General features: G+C 34.7%; 1 protein-coding gene and 1 long non-coding RNA gene across 2 annotated transcripts in view; one reads left to right on the forward strand and one right to left on the reverse strand.

Moving 5' to 3' along the window:
* Nucleotides 1-5,614, forward strand: part of LOC132372015 (uncharacterized) — a 55,498-nt gene extending 49,884 nt beyond the window's left edge. Inside the window, exons 2-3 of the long non-coding RNA XR_009505069.1 lie at nt 4,315-4,446; nt 5,436-5,614. This is a non-coding gene — a long non-coding RNA (uncharacterized LOC132372015). The remainder of the gene's footprint in view (nt 1-4,314; nt 4,447-5,435) is intronic.
* Nucleotides 359-19,756, reverse strand: part of THSD7A (thrombospondin type 1 domain containing 7A) — a 455,098-nt gene continuing 435,700 nt past the window's right edge. The window contains exons 22-28 of the mRNA XM_059933940.1: nt 19,331-19,505; nt 11,577-11,750; nt 7,666-7,761; nt 4,760-4,842; nt 4,201-4,411; nt 1,652-1,739; nt 359-953 (exon numbers count right to left, since the gene is read on the reverse strand). Of these exons, the coding sequence (XP_059789923.1) occupies nt 869-953; nt 1,652-1,739; nt 4,201-4,411; nt 4,760-4,842; nt 7,666-7,761; nt 11,577-11,750; nt 19,331-19,505 (912 nt within the window). The 3' untranslated portion in view covers nt 359-868. The remainder of the gene's footprint in view (nt 954-1,651; nt 1,740-4,200; nt 4,412-4,759; nt 4,843-7,665; nt 7,762-11,576; nt 11,751-19,330; nt 19,506-19,756) is intronic.

Genomic DNA, 19,756 nt, shown 5'->3' on the forward strand with positions numbered 1-19,756 from the left:
CATCCCATGTGAAAAGAGGCAGTTTCTATGGCAATACTGGTTAAGTGCCTATCATGCTGCACTAATATAGTGCAAAAATGTGCCTTCCATATAGCAAAAAAGATGCAGGCAACCAGTTTGAAAATTAGAGAAAGTAGAAACATACTGTATTAACACAAGCAAATTAGTTTTCCAGACAATAACCGCTATAAAATACTGAACTTGAGGACTCTTCTAAGGTACTAGTACCTGTCCAGCATTTGTAGTTTGGAGAGAGACAAGAATTAAGTCTTATAAAAGGGTCTTTGTCTCTGAAATGCAGGTCAATGAAACTATCATCAATCACCAGGATGCTGAATTTATTCAGTGGGTTTTCTGCTCAGTTTAGAGTTTATCTTTATTCACCATTAAAATTGCTTATTAACAAGTACATAATCTGACATAATGTGTATCATCAATTGAGTATACATGTTGTTATGTTTGACTATAGTAGCGTAGAGATCTTGGTATAAACTCTTCATGCGAAAATGTTACTATGGTTAACTGCAGACAGAGGCTTGCATCAGGCATCCTAACTGGCCAATCCCACCACCGTTATTTTAGAGATGAAAGTGAATTATCAGTTGGTAGATTCCAGAAAGATCACATAAAACTCTCAGAATTCAGCATGTATTCAACTAAATCTCCTAGAATTCTCAAGGCTGATGGTTTCTATGTAAGTGGTACTGTCTTGATATCTCCAGTGGCACTGTGATTTTCACTCTTAATGATGATCTTTTAAGAAGTTACAATGTATTTTAATCCATACAGTTTGAATAGCTTTGTGGCCTCTGGATATCTACAGCAAAGGTAGAAAGCTGAGACTGGTTGTTGCAGGATAAGTTATGGTTTACATGTCTGCATCTCCATCATAGGCTAAGGTTAAAGGTTTCAGTCGGTTGTTTTGCCTTCTTTGGGGTTTCTTTGGCTTTTTGCTGTAAAGAAAAAAAAATCATTAAAATTGGGAGAAAGAAAATCAACATTCAATTGCAATTTTAATTGTTTTAAATGAAAAAACTGGAAACATTGATAAACCTAAATTGCTTAATTGCCTACACTGCCTAAATTCAACCTTAAAATTTGATTTTCTGGTTTTTTAATTTCTGTTTTATGCTCTGAATAAACTTGAAACAGAAACCTTGAAATATTTCATTATCCTGTAAAAGATGAATTGTTTAAATGGAATTCCTCTAGTACTAACAATGGAAATAATGTTATAGTATAATCATTTATATTTGTCCATAAACTTTTATAAATAACACTATTTATAATTAATGTTTTAAAAGATAGTTGAATTGGGTATTACCATAATATCTTCCTCAGCAGTAATTCAATATAAAAATCTACAGTTCATCATAAGTATACAAAGTAATATTTGCTTATAGAACCAAGGAGAACATACTTGAGAAGATGGCCTGGGGCAGCTCTGGCTCATCTTCAGAAATTAAATGGCTCAGATTTGGTAGTTTTTAGACTATCTAAGACTAAAGCCATGCTTATTCAGAAATTCAGATGAACACTAATGTGGAATACTTATTTGAGACATTAGATTGCTCTTCCTGGTTATGGCCAGTTGAAAGTGTTTCCTCTGAAATAGAGATCCCCTTAGATTTTGAAATATTTAAACACTCACCAAGCTAGATAGATCATGGAGACAATGAAGACGAGTAACACAAATGCCCCAGCTGCTACACCGTAAACCCAGGTCTTTAGTCTCCCATCTAAGAAGAATGGATATTAGTCATTAATTTACATTAGTCTGGTATATATATGACAGTCTTTAACTACAACCAATGACCAGTCACATATGACCAAGTCCTTTCAAAACTCAAAATGAATTATTGCTTAGGCATAATTAATGATTAATGCAAAGCTGCTATAGTGAGTTAGATGGTCCTTCATTAAAGATAAATTATCAATGAAAATTGAATTGAAAAGCAATGAAGTTTGAATTCAAGTTCAGATTTCAAGTTAACAGGTCTAAATTTCTGCTGCTTCTTATCTGAATTTTATTTTAAACCCAATATATGTGTAATGGTAATATAAACATTTTCTTCTGATTTTCATTCTGAGAAGAGAAGAAAAAATAATGCAATTTCGAGAAAGTCCTACAACTTTGAGTTAATGCTGACAGGTATCTCAATGCAAACTTTGTCATTTAAATATTTTTTCCAGATGAATTGATAGTAAATATATTTAACATTTTTGGAATTAATATAATCCTTTATTTAGTTTATACTTAGAGTGTGCTTTAAAACTGATTTGACAATATCATTTGTAAAAACAGCCAAGTTTGATTAACATATAAAAGGATCTCTAAGTAACTTTTTTCTGTCTTTTCTATTGTATGGAATCAGGACAGGAATTTTTCTTTTTTTCCAGTTTTATGACAAGAACTTTTAAAATTTGGTTTTCTGGTCTCATTCTCTTTGAACTTCTCAGTTTTATATTCTGGATAAACTTCAAATGAGTGATACTATTAATGACTTTGCCTAACTTAACTTGATCTTCACACCAACATATATTTTCTGTTGTACACATACAGCTAAACATATGATTTTAGAATTAAAATTATAGATTGGGCAAACTGACCCCACAGATACTCTGGTTTATCCAATATTTGGAAGGCATCAAAAGCAAATTAGTACTATGAACTTTTTTTTTTTTTTTTGCCTAGAGCTGGATCAATTAGGGGTTCACTTGCTAGAAATAAACTAAGTTAATATTCTAAATACCCTTTTTTTCTTTTCTCTCAATTCTAAAGATTTAAAAAATTTGAGTCTGGGTTCAAAATCGAAAGAGCTCTATTGGGTTTATTTGCCCTGAGAGAAATTCAACAAATATTTTTGGGTTTTTCATAAACCAAGAGCAAGGTCTAATTGTATGTTTTTAGAACATGTACCTTTTTAATATATTAAAATGTTCACTTTAGGAAAACTATATATTAAATGAAAAATGACAATAATAATATTCTCTCTTTAAAAATCAGTTTTGATGTGAGGAGATCTGCTTGGATTTTTGGTCAGGGTAAGACTGCAAATGGCCATTTGCTGGTCCGCTGTCCTGGACACTGAGAGGAAGAGTTTCCCATGCTTACAGAAACAGGTCAGCTTTACAAAATAAATTTTATTTTCAGCTCAAAACCTAATCAAGGCAGGGATGATGTGGTTAAATATGAATCACCCAAATATTGAACATACTTAAAAAAAGATTCCCAATAGTGATTCACCAGTAAGGGAAAGTGTTTTGACTAAATGCATTAAAAATAGAGATGTGCTGGCTATGCAAATCGCTTCCTTCCTTTCTCATGTTTCTAACGGAGTCAGGAAGTAGTTTATGCCTGGCTTTGCCTGGAGACTTCCTTCGGTCATGAACTAGTCATCCCTCTAGGGTGTGAGAAAAAGTGTCATGATCTTAGTTACCATATAGCTCTTGTAGCACATTTTTAAGCACCACCTTAGTTCTAGGGCTAAGCATATGGTTGAATCAACTGAAGAGAGAAAATGTGCAGAGTAAGGATAGCATCTGATGAGGCTTCAAGCTTTTGTCTGTATGGGCTTCAAGTCCATTACTAGACACATTACGAGCTGTCTGTTGAATATGACAGGGGTCTGGTCAGTCTCCAAGTTTAGATTGTCCCATCTAGACAGGAAGGCGCCATCCCTGCCCCCGTTAATCTGGTGCTAGTATAGATTCTGAGTATTTGAGTGTGCCAACTCTAAGGGTTGGTAGAAATTGGTTTGGCTGCCAAGTATCTCCTGCATTGCTGATCTTCAAATATTTAACACTCTGTGGTGAAATGGAAAAATTCTTTAATGTCTTTATAGTTTTATTTGTTCGAGTTCTGAATGACAACACTTTTTTCCTAGTATTTTCATTGTTAGATTTCTTTGTTCAATGTGAAAATAATTATACTTCTAAGTTTAGGACTGAAATTAAAATAAATAATATCAATCCTAAAATTTTTGTCAGAAGAAAGTAATTTCATTTTTCTGAATTTTCAGCATGAGAGCTTTTTTTGTAATAGTAGAAAATTATAATAATATATGGCAGTATCAACATAAATGACTATACATAAAATAATTAACTCATATGAAAATGCTTGCTCATTTTTTTAATCCTTTGGAATTGGTTAAATATATAGCTAAAGAATTCTACATCAACACTGTCTAGTCACTTCACCTGGCCCAAATGGCTGTAGAAACCAGGTCCTTCCCCGTCCTGCTGGGTTACTGGAGGGTTGGGTTGGATGTACTGCCCGACTGGTTTTCACATCTCCTCTTTTGTCCTCCACAGTGGGTATCACCACCACGGGGATAAGTGTGCATTGCTCAAGTGTACCATTGGAAGACATGACTTCAGTGTACCCTTCTTCACAACTGCATATCCTTGTCTGCAGGAGAACAAGACTTATACTGTACATGCAAGGTGATCTTTTTAAGCATAACAGACCTGACTTGAAGAGCAGGCTTTAAAGAAATATTGTTCTGGGAATTTACTTCATGTAATTTCTGTCATAAATACGTAAAAAAGAACACACTTTTTGTCCCTTTACAAACTTATTCTAACAGTAGAAGCAAGTGCATTCAGAATTGTTTATAGTGATAAAAGAAGAGGTCCCCAAATAGAATCTTTATGCCTCAAGACATGCTTTTTTGGGGTGGGGGAATGGATTGTACCAGAGGCAGTGGGGTGACAAATGATGAAGCTGGCTTGCCTACTCTAATGAATTCACACATACCTCGCTACAGTACGAGTGGGGTTGACTACACGGTGGATTACAAGACCTGTCAGCATCAGGCTGGCGCACCACCAAGCAGCCCCCTGCAGAACAGAAAATCATATTTTGACAAGTAGCATCTCTTGCAATGATTAAAAATACATCATTGTTGTAGACTTGTCTTTGAATCCTGAACCACCTTGGGAATCCCACAGACTTTTCTGAGGGCAGCTGACTGAAATATTTGGTTGACCTTGAGCACTTTATTTAGGATCTTGAGGCTCTTCTTATTCAGAGGAGACAGCATAGTACCTGCCACTCAGCAGGTGCTCAATAAGCACCTGTTGAATGGATGATTTTATAGTTGCTACTTTGAAAACACTAATTGCCTGCAAGCTATTTATCATAGTTTCTGAGTCCAAGTCCAGCACTAAAAAGCAGATTTAATATTCTTTTAAAATTCTTTCTTGGTTATTCAAGTAAATAGTTTTCATGTTAAGATGTCCCTTTGATTCATGTGACTATCTTGTATATGTATTTTTTATAGTACATGTTTGTTTTTGAGAAAATCACTAATTCAGGATATTTTTTGGGTATAAGAAAACAAAGGCAGCTACTAAGTGTATGTTTGCACTATTGTTTTAACTTGACATTGCAGTTCTCTGTTTAGTCCTCTTCTTTCTTCCTTCAAATACAGTACCAGGTGTGCCGAAGTCATTGTTATAATGAAGTTTCAAGACAAGAATAGATGTCATAAAGAAACAGTATTGGTGGCATGGAAAGAACTGATAGTTTCAAACCATACTTGTTCAACTTAGAATTTTAGCAAAGCAAAAATTTTCCTTTATTTATGGAATTGATGATCCTCTGGAATCTAATCAAAGGTGCCTATTAATTCCTTGCCTTATCTCTCTATATTATAAACCAAATATTCACAGAAAAATTGTTATGGAAAAGCAGTTAGTCATTGCAAGGCAGTTGCAGTTACATGGCCATATTGAAGTTATCATCATTAAACATATGAAGACAGAGTAAAACAGCATCTTGAGTTTCTTATAAGGACAAATATTCATAAAATTAAAGCAATCAAGGTAGATAATATACTTTACATGCTTGTCTATTTCTCATAAAGAATCTCATCTCTCCTAAAAGGTGGAAGAAGAACGCATACAGAGTTTATCACAAATCATTTACACATTTTTTTTGGGGGGGTATAAAACAGCATTAGAAGGGAATAAATACATGGGATACTTATATGGAAAAGAAATTGAAAATATGATTTCTACAGGTAAGTCTTTTAAAATTTGACTTACCTTTTTGCATTGGGGAATAGCCCCAATTTCAGTGTGAAAAGAGCTTTTAACACGTAGAAGAAAAGGCAGACAACTATTTTTTGCATCCATATTTGGAAAAAAAAACAAACACTGAAAACTAATAGGATCCTCTGGGGAAGCTGTAAAATTCCCTCTGAATAGTTTAAAGAAGAATGTAGACATTCATTTTCAACACCTGAGTTGAGTGGACCACCTCTATAATGCCTTTGGGTTCAGAAAGCCTATGCTTCTCTTCCCAGAACTCTGTCTCCCTCTGTTGCCTCTGAGGGTGGTGTGCTTGGAACAGATTTTTCTTCCAGAAAATAATAGTGTAAGAGAGCAAAGGGTTTCTTGCTAGGTGTCTTTTCTTTGTTATAGATGTATCCACTGGGAGTTGCTATTATCAAGTGTTTCTTAACACAGATTTCTCATGTATAAAATCTTATCTTCACAAGAATACAATCTGACATCCTGCTCTAGCTTTCATAAGGAGGAAATGAGTAATTAGGTTTCAATAAATCCAGGTAATTTAAAATTCAGTATAAAAATTTATGCTTTCCAAAAAGCATATCGACCCCTGCCTCCTATCATCTTACTGTAGATATTACAGTTAAATTTATAAATGGACATTACTCAGAGGCAACAAAATGCACATTACTTTTTCTCCCTGCCAGAGGGTCAAAACAATGGCAGCAAGTCAGCAGGTCCTCCTGAACAGTTAGTTAACTGTCAATACTCAGGCTGATGCTATGCTATGGAGATTCCTGTAGATGAGATCTCTACAAATACATTGTTTAAGAAGAGACATTAGATCTTTGGGTCCATGGGCTTGAGGCTGAGGTTCTGTTCTGACCCTGGTTTCTTTGTAGGAAATTTGCAGGGTGGTTCACTCCATCTCTGGAGCCAATTTTCTTCCCTCTTCAAAGGGTCTTTGGGATCCCTTGCATTTACTGGACTCAGATAAGGAAACTTCAGTAACTGTAGATTAGAGTAGTTCTTGGGGGTATATTTGGGTCAAAGGAAATTCAAAAAAAGTTCTTCATTTGGATTTCTTCTTTCAACGTACAATGATTTTTGACTTGGGACAGAGTAGGTCGATTGGCTACTCATATGCTCTGGGCTTGAGTTTTACCAATAGGTCTTCTATATTAATTAATAAAAAACTATAAATCATAGATTTCTGAATTTAAGCAAAATATTTGGATTTGTGTAATCATATTCTCGTGGCAATATTTTTGGACTCCATGTATACTGCCTTTAAGGCACAGAAACAGAGTCAACAAAATATTGACTTTCTTAGCACGTAAGAAGTTATTAATATATAAGATTTCTAGGAAAAACAATCTGAGAATTATTTACTTAAAATCATTTATTAGAATTAGTATTTTAATTATAGCAGCAATGTCTAAAATGGCTGGGTGAGGGAGAATTTAACTGAAACATTAAACAGTAAAATATTTTGTCATTGGTCATCAGGTGCACAGCTCAGGTGTCCTGAACCCAACCATGTGTGGAATACTGAAAGAATATCTTTGTTTTCTTAATTATTTTCTTTAACCAATTACATGTGTGTTACAGGAAGACTTTCAAAGAACAAAGAAATGGGAGGTTTACCTGTTACATTTATACCATCTGATCTTTGACACCAGACTGTTCGGGAAGAGCCCTTCCAAGCACTAGCCATCCATTTATACTCGTAACACTGTCCATCTGCAGGAACACAATAAACATTAACAGAGGCATTCTGTAGGCCAGCGGAACAATCATGGAGATAGGGTATTCATAAAATATTTATAAACAATTGGAAAGGGATGAGAAGTCCATCCTGAATGATTCAAATGTCAAGTTATTATCCAGAAGTTGCCATATAAATGTTACACAATTCCAGATACATACCTAAATTCCAACTAATCTTCCATGTCTGCTGTCATACTATCTAATGTGAACCTGGATTTTCAATTTAATTTTATGTTTATTTGAAGTATTATAAAATATCCAACATACAGACAAGGACAGAGAATAATTTAAAAAATATTCAATTACCCATCATTCAATTTTAACTAATATTACCGTTTAGTCATATTTGCTTTAGGTTTTTTTTTGCTTGTTGATGAGTAAAAAAAGTAACAAATAAACTTGATGTTCTATTATATTGCTTCCTGATCTGATCTCCCTCCTTGTTTCTCCAGCAATACCCAGTCTTCTGAAGTAGATACATGTATTTCTGTGACATGTTTTTAATTCTTTTAATTCTTTTAATGATTATATAAAATTATTTTTAGGTTTTTTTTTTTTTTTTTTTGGTCTGTGTTGGCTCTTTGTTGCTGCGCGTGGGCTTTCTCTAGTTGTGGCAAGCAGGGGCTACTCTTCATTGCAGTACGCGGGCTTCTCTTGTTGCAGAGCACAGGCTCTAGGCGCGTGGGCTTCAGTAGTTGCAGAGTGTGGGCTCAGTAGTTGTGGCGCACAGGCTTAGTTGCTCTGCAGCATGTGGGATCTTCCCGAAAAAGGGGTCGAACCCATATCCCCTGCATTGATAGGCGGATTCTTAACCACCGTGCCACCAGGGAAGTCCTTTAGACGGTCTTAAAATTTAAAAAGTATCATACTGATACATACATCTTTTTGAAACTTAATAGTCAATGTTATATGTATCATACAATGTTATAAATGAAATATTTCTATGTGATGTTTTTAATGCAGACATAGTCAATTTATTTTAACTGCTACATAGAATTCCATGGTACTATCTACTACAATTTATTTAGCTATTTCCTCTATGGGTGGACTTTTAGGTTATTTTCAACTTATGCTATTATAACAATGCCTCAGTGGTCAGTCTTGTGCAAGCCTCCTGGTGCTTCTTCAAGGTAAATATTTAGAAGGGAAATTTCTGGGTATCACTGTAGGGACAGCTGAAACTTTACTAAATACAGCTCATTCTTTTCTTTAAAAGGTGACAATTTATATACCCACCAGCACTGAATAAGAGTTACTATTACTCCAAACCCTCACAAACATTTATAAATTCCAGATTTAAATTTCTTGTCAGTCTTGTGGGTGTGGAAAGCTATCTTGTCATTTTTAACTTGTAGTTGATTACCAAAGCTATTAAACTGAGAAAAATATTTGGGGGCATTTAGATTTCTTCTTGTGAATTGCTTATGTATATCTTTTGGCTCCCCCCACCCCTTTTCGTCTACTGAAATCTATGCCTTTTCATATTGGGGTGTGGGAATTTTTTATTCTAGAATATCAATTCTCAAATTATGGTCCAGGGACCAGGGAAGACTTTGACATTCTTTCAGAGTACGTGTGTGAGGATTTTCCCCTTTAACTACACACCTGGGTAAGTAAGGCTGGATTTTCTTCATATACATAAACTAAACTAAGATGGCAATAGACTGAATGCAGAAGCAGAGAAGAGAAGCCAGCTGTCTTCTGTTAAGCCAGATGTTAAGCCAGAGATTTGAAAAAGTGTAAAACGAGACCATGCCTGTCATTAAAGTTATTTTCTTTTTGTTTTGGAAAATAGTTATTTTTCAGGAAATATTTATGGTAACAAATTGATTTATGATTGTTTTAAATAAATTATCAAATATTTTAAAACATCAGTTGTCATTTTTTAATATGAAAAAGTTTGATATATATATAACTCACAGAGAAAAGCAGTTTGGGGTACTCAGCAATTTTACAAGTATGAAATTGTCTTGGAATGCTGAAAAGATTTAGGATAGTTGTTCTAGACACTAATTCCTTAAAATTGACTTCACAAATATCTTTTCTAAGTCTGTGGCTTGTCCGGTAACTTTGTTTATGATCTATTCTACAGTGTAGAAGATTCAAATTTTGATTTAAAAGAATTTTTGTTTTTCATTTTAGTTTGTGATTTTGGTGTTGTATTTGGGGAGATTTTCCTCATCTTTTTTTTCTACCCAACTTTGTTTTATTTCTTAAGATTTCACAATAAATGGGAGTTGTCTGTTTCTTTAAATTTTAGTAAAACTCATAATTAAAGCCATTTAGGTTTTAGTGTGTGTGCATGTGTGAGAATATTTGATAGACTTGTGTTTTTAATAGTTGCAGAATCTATGGTTTAGCTTCTCTATTACTCTTGATAAATAACATTCTAAATTGTTGTCAAGTTTTGACATTTATTAGCAAAATTTATTCATAGAATTATATTTTTAAACACTATTTTATTATTAGTAGTAATTTTACCCTTTTTTTTTCATCATTGATTTTGCATGAGGTGGTCTATTTTGTTAGTTTGGTCAAAAAAACAAGCTATTGGTTTTGTTGATTATCTTGTTTATTTGTTTTCTATCTCATTGAATTTGTGTTTATCAGTACTGTATACACTCTATTTCCCATTTTTTTTTAAATTGGGTTGAAAGTCTAGCTCTTATTAAACTTTTCTCCCTCCTATATAAGAATGTAAAGCTTCAAATTCCCTTCTAAGTACTTCTGTGCTGCATCCTGCATAACATTTGATATGTAATGCTCTAGAAATGTAGCTTTCAGTTTTCACTTCTGTGTGGGCATGGGGAGAATTTCTTTGCAATTGTTACTGATTCCTAATTTTACTTCATTGTCATTTCAGGGTAAACAATTCTTTTTCTTTTCTTGGGAATTATTTATTTATTTTAACCTCTGACCTTTCTCTCCTTTACCTACCCAGGAATATGAAATGTAAATTTGGGAAGACTTAACTAAGAAGGTGGATAATTCTATAATTCTTGGGTTAAGGCATCTAGCTCAATTGGCTTTCATTCTAAGCATTGTTCTCCAACATTCTAAGCTTTCTTCAACTTTTCAGTAATATAGATGTTATTTTGGCTCCTATTTGCTAATATATGTCATACTCAATTGCTTCAGAACACAAGCAGGAATGAGAGGGTTGTTTGTTGAGCAAGACATTCTCCACTAGATAACAATTGTTTTTTTTTCATTTAGATTTCTTCTGTGCTCCCAAACTAGAACATTTTAATGCTCTGTGGTTCTTGTGAATGTCATCTATTGCTTATATTGGGTGCATGGCTCTATGTGTATGTACACATATACACACAGACATATAAAGGTGTATTTTTATATATGCTGTATGTCAAATTCAGACTAATCCTTACCAATACTTAGATTTATCAATTTCCGAGAATATAGTAAAATATCTCATTTTGCTGTTGCTTTGTAATTTTTCTTTATTTCTTTTGATTTAAATAAATTGAGGATATTCTTAGATTCACACATCATCAGGGTTGCTACAGGTGTACAAATAACGTGCTCCTAATGATCTCAGCCTTCTTTAGCTCATAAAACCTAGAAATATTTTTACAATATTTCATTTATGAAGGGTGGCAAGACTTTTATTCTCTAAATATTTAGAATTCAGAATCATACCCTTAACTCAATTCTCAACTTTAAGTGATATCTTAGCAAATTTGCTTATTTAACAGAAAATTTTATATCTTATACTTTTGCTTATCAACACAAAACTAAAATAAATAGATTTTATGAATGGTAGCACTCACCATCACATGATTTTGTTTCTAACATCTGCTCTGGGCACAGATGTTGATTCTCTAGCTCTTGTATAATCACTGCTCTGGAACGGACCTGTATTCCACCAAAACCTAGGTCCTCACCATTCACACAGGTCAGCTGACACAGGCTCCAGGAAGACCACTCCTTCAAATAACAGTCACCTGCAAAACACAGGTTTGTAGTTTATACCCATACCCATAAAGAATAGCCAGCCAGATCATCATTTTCTGTTTAACCCGACTAAGCAATGTTTTTAGGTATGCCAGTCATTCATGATATTTGTAAGATTTGTATAAGTATTTAATATTTGCAAGTTTGTATGTGGTTTTGTAAGTTTGTATTAATAGTGTTATTTTCTGAGTGGATGTTACTGAGTATAGCATATGTGTTGCTTAATGATATCAAAGGTAAACTATGGTTTGAAGGAGCTTGTCCATGATGATTTCCCTTCTCTTAAGTGACAACAATACTTGATTAAAACCTGCTACTATCACTCTTGTCATTATCATCATAAAGGGGTTTATTAAGCACTTGGTACTATTAAAAGAAAATCTAAATATACATAGGACTTGTCTTCTAGGTGTTCAGAATTTCAAAGAGCTTGAAGTCCAAGGCTGAGAAAGCTGGTATTTATGCTTGGTTTCTGTTTCTTCCCAAAGTTGTGGAGGTGAGACAGCTAACCAAGCAGCTGCAGTAGTGGCAATAATGAACACAATTTCCTCTGATCTACATCTTCAGTCAACTTCCTCCCCTTTTTTCAATTATTTATTGAAGAGTAATATACATGCAAAATGATGACACATCATAAATGCACAGATAGCTGAATTTTCACAGTCTGATTAAATACCCATGTAACCAACCTCCAAATCAAGCAACAGAGCATTCTCAGAATCTCAGAAACCCTCCTCATGTTATACATGGAATAGAACCATATGTACTTTTTTTAATGTCTGGTTTCTTTCACTCATTTATGTTTTGAGAACCATCACATATTTATGTTGCTCTAACTTGCTCATTTTTACTGCTGTGCTTTATTTATAAACAAACCACTATTTACATTTCGATTCTACTATTGATGGGCATGTGGAGAGTTGTAAATTTTTCCTATTATGAATACTGCTGCTGTGAACATTTTAGTATGAGTCTTTTGGTGAACTTATATATGCATTTCTTTTGGGTATATAACTAGAAAATAGTTACAGTTATATAGGAATTGTTGGGCCATAGTATATCATGTGTTCATCTTCAACCATTTTCAGAACAGGGAAGATTTAATGAAATACACCTTTCTCATATACTCATTCATTCTTCAGGACTGACTGCTTGGTGATACTGTTCAGAGGATGCAGTACATTTTGATAAACACAAATCCATAAGGGATTCTTATCACTTTAATTATTCCAGCCATATCGCATGAATAATTTAAATTGCCTTATATTATACTGAAGATGTCTAATGTTAGCAAAAAGTTACCTGGAGATCTGATTAATGAAAAAACTTCTTGTGCCAGGATTAAGAAATCCTGGAAAGACATGAATTACTGACTAACAGATACATGTATAATACTAAAGTGGAGTGATCTTTGTACACCTTTACTATAGTGTGTCATTATTACTCTGTCTAATGTCATCCTAAAATGAAGAAAATTCTAGTAAATTTTGGAAGTGCTAAGGAAAAAGAAACTAAGAAGAATTTTTAAGTAGTCAGAGGAAGTTTTATAAATATTTATATCCCCTAGGAAATGCTACTTTTGGCTTACTCAGTTTTTAATTATGCAAGAGAAACTATTAAAAATAAGATAGATAGAGAAACGCCTGTCAATATGAATGTAGTGTAACTTCACCTCAGTGACTGCAAACTATATGGAAGTAAAATATACCTTTTTACTAATAGGCTTTATCTCTGTGCTTGTATCACTTGACATAGTGTATTTTGACACAAAACTCAATAAATCTTTTAATGGTAGTCTGTGGATTATATAATTATCACTCCAGAATAATCCATGTCAAGCTTCAAAGATTTAACAACAGCAAATAAGTGTGAGGCATTGACTTGTACTAAATATATTTTTATATTTTGACCATATAAAACATTGTAATAATAAAACTACACTCTGCCTACCAAAGATATTAAGTGTCTGAAATGCATTTCCTACTTCAGTATTCTCTTTAAAGCTTATTAGCTCACATGCTGCTAGCTTTCAAAACCCATCACTGGAGAAAACTAGCAAGAGAGGAATGGAAATGAATAGATTGTAATTTACAAGAGGAGACCAGCCTCCTCCTGGATTTGTAATTGCTTTAATTAAAATGGTGAATTGCCCTGTTCTATGCTACTATGGGATCTTGCAGTTTTTCTTCACATGGTTTACCACAGATTTCTTTTTTTAAAAATTTTATTTTATATTGGAGTATAGTTGATAAACAATGATGTGTTAGTTATAGGAATACAGCAAAGTGATTCAGTTGTACCCATACAAGTATCCATTCTTTTGCAAATTCTTTTCTCATTTAGGTTATTACAGAATATTGAGCCAAGTTCCCTATGCTATACAGTAGGTCCTTGTTGGTTATATATAGTAGTGTGTACATGTCAATCCCAAACTCCCAATCTATCCCTCCCCACCTTTCTCCCTGGTAACCATAAATTCGTTCTCTAAGTCTGTGAGTGTTTCTGTTTTGTAAATAAGTTCATTAGTATCATTTTTCTTAGATTCTGCATATAAGTGATATCATATGATATTTCTCTTTCTCTGTCTTACTTCACTTAGTATGATAATCTCTAGGTCCATCCATGTTGCTGCAAATGGCATTATTTCATTCTTTTTAATGGCTGAGTAATATTCCATTGTATATATGTGCCACATCTTCTTTATCTGTTCCTCTGTCAATGGACATTTAGTTTGCTTCCATGTCTTGGCTATTGTAAACAGCACTGCATTGAACATTGGGTGCATGTATCCTTTTGAACCATAGTTTACTCTGGATATATACCCAGGAGTGGGATTGCTGGGTCATATGGTAGCTCTATTCTTAGTTTTTTAAGGAACCTCCATACTGTTCTCCATAGTGGTTGTACCAATTTACAATCCCACCAACAGGAGGGTAGGAGGGTTCCCTTTTCTCCACACCCTCTCCAGCATTTATTGTTTGTAGATGATGGCCATTCTGACTGGTGTGAGGTGACATCTCACTGTAGTTTTGAATTGCATTTCTCTAATACTTAACAATGTTGAGCATCTTTTCATGTGCCTTCTGGCCATCTGTAGGTCTTCTTTGGAGAAATGTCTATTTAGGTCTTCCACCCATTTTTTGATTCAGTTGCTTGTTTTTTTGATTTTGAGCTCCACGAGCTGTTTGTAAATTTTGGAGATTAATCCCCTGTCACTCACATTGTTTGCAAATATTTTCTCCCATTCTGTGGGTTGTCTTTTCATTTTGTTGATGGGTTCCTTTGCTGTGCAAAAGCCTCTAAGTTTAATTAGGTCCCATTTGTTTATTTTTGTTTTTATTTCCATTACTCTAGGAGATAGATGGAAAGAGATTTTGCTGCGATTTATGTCAGAGTGTTCTGCCTATGTTGTCCTCTAAGTTTTTAGTATTCTGTCTTACATTTAATTTTCTTTATTACAGAATTAAGAAAATTCTTAATTTTCTTTTTTTGCAATATCTTTGTCTCGTTTTGGTAACAGGCTGATGGTGGCCTTGTACAATGGGCTTGGGAGTGTTCCTTCCTCTGCAATTTTTTTGGAAGGGTTTCAGAAGTGTAGGTTTAACTCTTCTCTAAATGTTTGATAGACTTGGCCTGTGAAGTCATATGGTCCTGGATTTTTGTTTGTTGGAAGTTTTTTCATCCCAGTTTCAATTTCAGTGCTTGTGATTGGTCTGTTCATATTTTCTATTTCTTCCTGGTTCAGTCTTGGGAGATTGTACCTTTCTAAGAATTTGTCCACTTCTTCCAGGTTGTCCATTTTATTGGCATAGAGTTGCTTGTAGTAGTCTCTTATGATCCTTTATGTTTCTGTGGTGTCCATTTAACTTCTTTTTCATTTCTAATTTTATTGATCTGAGTCTTTTCCCTTTTTTTCTTGATGAGTCTGGCTAATGGTTTATCAATTTTGTTTATCTTCTCAAAGAACCGGCTTTTAGTTTTATTGATCTTTGCTATTGTTTTGTTTCTATTTCATTTATTTCTGCTCTGATCTTTATGATTTCTTTTCTTCTACTAACTTTGGGTTTGTTCTTCTTTTTCTAGTTGCTTTAGGTGTAAGGTTAGGTTGTTCATTTGAGATTTTTCTTGTTTCCTGAGGTAAGACTGTACTGCTATAAACTTCCCTCTTAGAACTGCTTTTGCTGTGTCCCACAGGTTTTGGATCACTGTGTTTTCATTGTCATTTGCCTTTAGGTATTTTTTGATTTCTTCTTTGATTTCTTCAGTAATTCATTGGTTATTTGGTAACATACTGTTTAGCCTCCACATGTTTGTGTTTTTTACAGTTTTTTTCCTGTAATTGATTTCTAATCTCATAGCATGTGGTCGGAAAAATTTCAATTTTCTTAAATTTACCAAGGCTTGATCTGTGACCCAAGATGTGGTCTATCCTGGAGAATGCTTCATGTTCACTTGAGAAGGAAGTGTATTCTGCTGCTTTCAGATTGAATATCCTATAAATATCAATTAACTCTATCTGGTCTAATGTGTCATTTAAGGCTTGTGTTTCCTTATTAATTTTCTGTCTGTCTGGATGATCTGTCCACTGGTGTAAGTGGGGTGTTAAAGTCCTCCACTATTATTTTGTTACTGTTGATTTCCCCTTTTATGGCTGTCAGCATTTGCCTTATATATTGAGGTGCTCCTATGTTGGGTGCATATGTATTTATAATTGTTATATCTTCTTCTTGGATTGATCCCTCGATCATTACGTAGTGTCCTTCCTTGTCTCTTGTAACATTCTTTAATTTAAAGTCTATTTTGTCTGATATGAGTATTGCTACTCCAGCTTTCTTTTCATTTCCATTTGCGTGGAATATCTTTTTCCATCCCTTCACTTTCAGTCTGTATGTGTCCCTAGGTCTGAAGTGGTTTGGATTAAATGCTGTGACCAAAAGACAAAGACGGACTGAATGGATATAAAAACAAGACCTGAATATACGCTGTCTGTAGAGACCCAGCCATAAAAAGAACAAAATAATGTGATTTGCAGCAACATGGATAGACCTAGAGATTCATCATACTGAGTGAAGTAAGTCAGAGAAAGACGAATATATGATATCGCTTATATGTGGAATCTAAAAAAAATAGTACAAATGAACCTATTTACAAAACAGAAATAGAGTCACGGATGTAGAAAACAAACTTACAGTTACCCAGAGGGAAAGTGGGGGGGGGGATAAACTGGGACATTGGGATTGACATATACACACTACTATATATAAAATAGATAAGTAATACGAACCTACTGTGTAGCACAGGAACTCTACTCAATACTCTGTACTGACCTATATGAGAAAAGAATCTAAAAAAGAGTGGATATATGTATATGTTTAACTGACTCACTTTGCTGTACGGCAGAAACTAGCAAAACATTGTAAATCAACTATACTCTAATAAAAATTAAAAAAAAAATAAAGAGGAAAAAAAGTCAGTATGGCACTGGCACAAAAACAAAAATATTGATCAATGGAATAGGATAGAAAGCCCAGAGATAAACCCACGCACCTATGGTCAACTAATGCATGACAAAGGAGGCAAAGATATACAATGGAGAAAAGACAGTCTCTTCAATAAGTGGTGCTGGGAAAACCAGACAGCTATGTGTAAATGAATGAAATTAGAACATTCTCAAATACCATACACAAAAATAAACTCAAAATGGATTAAATGTAAGACCAGACACTATAAAACGCGTAGAGGAGAACATAGGCAGAACACTCTATGACATAAATCACAGCAAGATCTTTTTGGATCTACCTCCTGGAGTAATGGAAATAAAAACAAAAATAAACAAATGGAACCTAATTAAACTTAGACGCTTTTGCACAGCAAAGGAAGCCATCAACAAAACGAAAAGACAACCCACAGAATGGGAGAAAATATTTGCAAACAATGTGACTGACAAGGTAATTCATCGCCAAAATATATAAACAGCTCATACAGCTCAATATCAAACAAACAAACAAATGAACACCCCCCCCCCCAAAAAAAAATAACACGGAATTAAAGAATGGGCAGAAGATTTAAATAAGACATTTCTCCAAAGAAGACATAAAGGTGGCCAAGAAGCACATGAAAAGATACTCCACATTGCTAATTATTAGAGAAATGCACATCAAAAGCACTCCTGGGCACGTATCCAGAGAAAAACCATAATCCGTAAAGTATGTGCACCCCAATGTTCATTGCAGCACAAATATCATATGATATCACTTATATGTGGAATCTAAAACAATGATACAAATGAAGTTATTTACAAAACAAACAGACTCACAGACATTGAAAACAAATTTATGGTTATCAAAGGAAAAAGGTGAGGGGGAGGGATAAATTAGGATTTGGGATTAACATATACATAGTACCATATATAAAATAGATAATCAACAAGGACCTCGGGCTTCCCTGGTGGCGCAGTGGTTGAGAATCTGCCTGCCAATGCAGGGGACACGGGTTCGAGCCCTGGTCTGGGAAGATCCCACATGCCACAGAGCAGCTAGACCCGTGAGCCACAACTACTGAGCCTGCGCGTCTGGAGCCTGTGCTCCACAACAGGAGAGGCCGCGACAGTGAGAGGCCTGCGCACCGTGATGAGGAGTGGCCCCCGCTTGCCGCAAGTGGAGAAAGCCCTCGCACAGAAACGAAGACCCAACACAGCCAAAAATAAATAAATATTAAAAAAAAACAAAAAACAAGCACCTACTGTACAGCACAAGGAACTCTACTTATATTTTGTAATAATCTATATGGGAAAAGAATCTGAAAAAGACCATATATATACACACACACACACACACACACAACTGAATCACTATGCTGTACACCTGAAACTAACACAATATTGTCAACCAACTATACTCCAGTATAAAATGAAAATTAAAAAAGATAGGCAATTCACTTCCAATCTTGTTCTTTTCTAGCCCACCAATACACTGTTGCCCCCATATCTTTCTTAAGGCCATAGGGTCATGCTTGACACTGAGGTTATTTTGACCTTCTATCTACCCTAAAGTCCTCTGCATCAAGCCCAAATTCCTAATCATTAACTAATCACTTCCTGCTATTTATTTCTAATCTCCTTGATATACAACGTTTGCTTTCTACATTTTCCTGCTTGTACCTCTGTGTCCAACACTAAATCAGAATTTCTTTCATTCAAAATTTTCTTCCATAATACTATTTTTTCTCACTCTTGAATGGTAATTTATCTAGGGGTAGAATTTTAGGTTTCATACTCTCCCTGTCAAGCATGAGCCTAAGGCCTTAATTTCCATTCTTTGCAGAAGTTAAAACTCGAGGGGGGGTGAGTGTCAACAGAGGCCACATAGGAGAACTGGACTTCACCCCCACCTGGCAGTAAGGAGTCAGTGCCCCCCTTCATCCACACTACAGTGTCTAGCTGTTGGCACAGATATTACTGAATTAGAAGACTGTTGACATCTCTTAACTTAGACTTATACATGCAACCCCTTCTCCACCCTGGTCCTGGTAAGGAATAGCCAAAGTACAAATTCTGTTTTGCTGTTGTTACCTGGGCAAGGCTGGGTGCAGGTTTCCTCAAGAACCACTTTTTTATTACCATCTATAATGGGTTCAATATCAGTACAGAATTCTTCATCCACCACCTTGCTGAAATCATCAGCTGACCCATCACTCACTACACAAGAAATATTCCTTGTTCTGGCCCCTTCGCCACACTGGGCATCCTGAAATGGAGGAAGAAATAACTAATTAGGAAAAAAAAATAATTCATTAGTTAGCTCATCGCTTACAGTCATCTCTGCACCATTGGTTTTGATTTATGAGCAGTTAAAGGAGCATTTGAAACCCTAGGGAAGAAGTCCTATAGGGCACTAGCTATAAAGCATAGCACGAACAATTTGTTTTCTAGCCAAAGACAGGCAAATAAATTTTCATTAAAATGAATCAGTCTCCAAATGGTTTTAAGGTACAGGAC

Source organism: Balaenoptera ricei, chromosome 9, assembly GCF_028023285.1.
Source record: "Balaenoptera ricei isolate mBalRic1 chromosome 9, mBalRic1.hap2, whole genome shotgun sequence".
NCBI classification, from domain to species: Eukaryota; Metazoa; Chordata; class Mammalia; order Artiodactyla; family Balaenopteridae; genus Balaenoptera; species Balaenoptera ricei.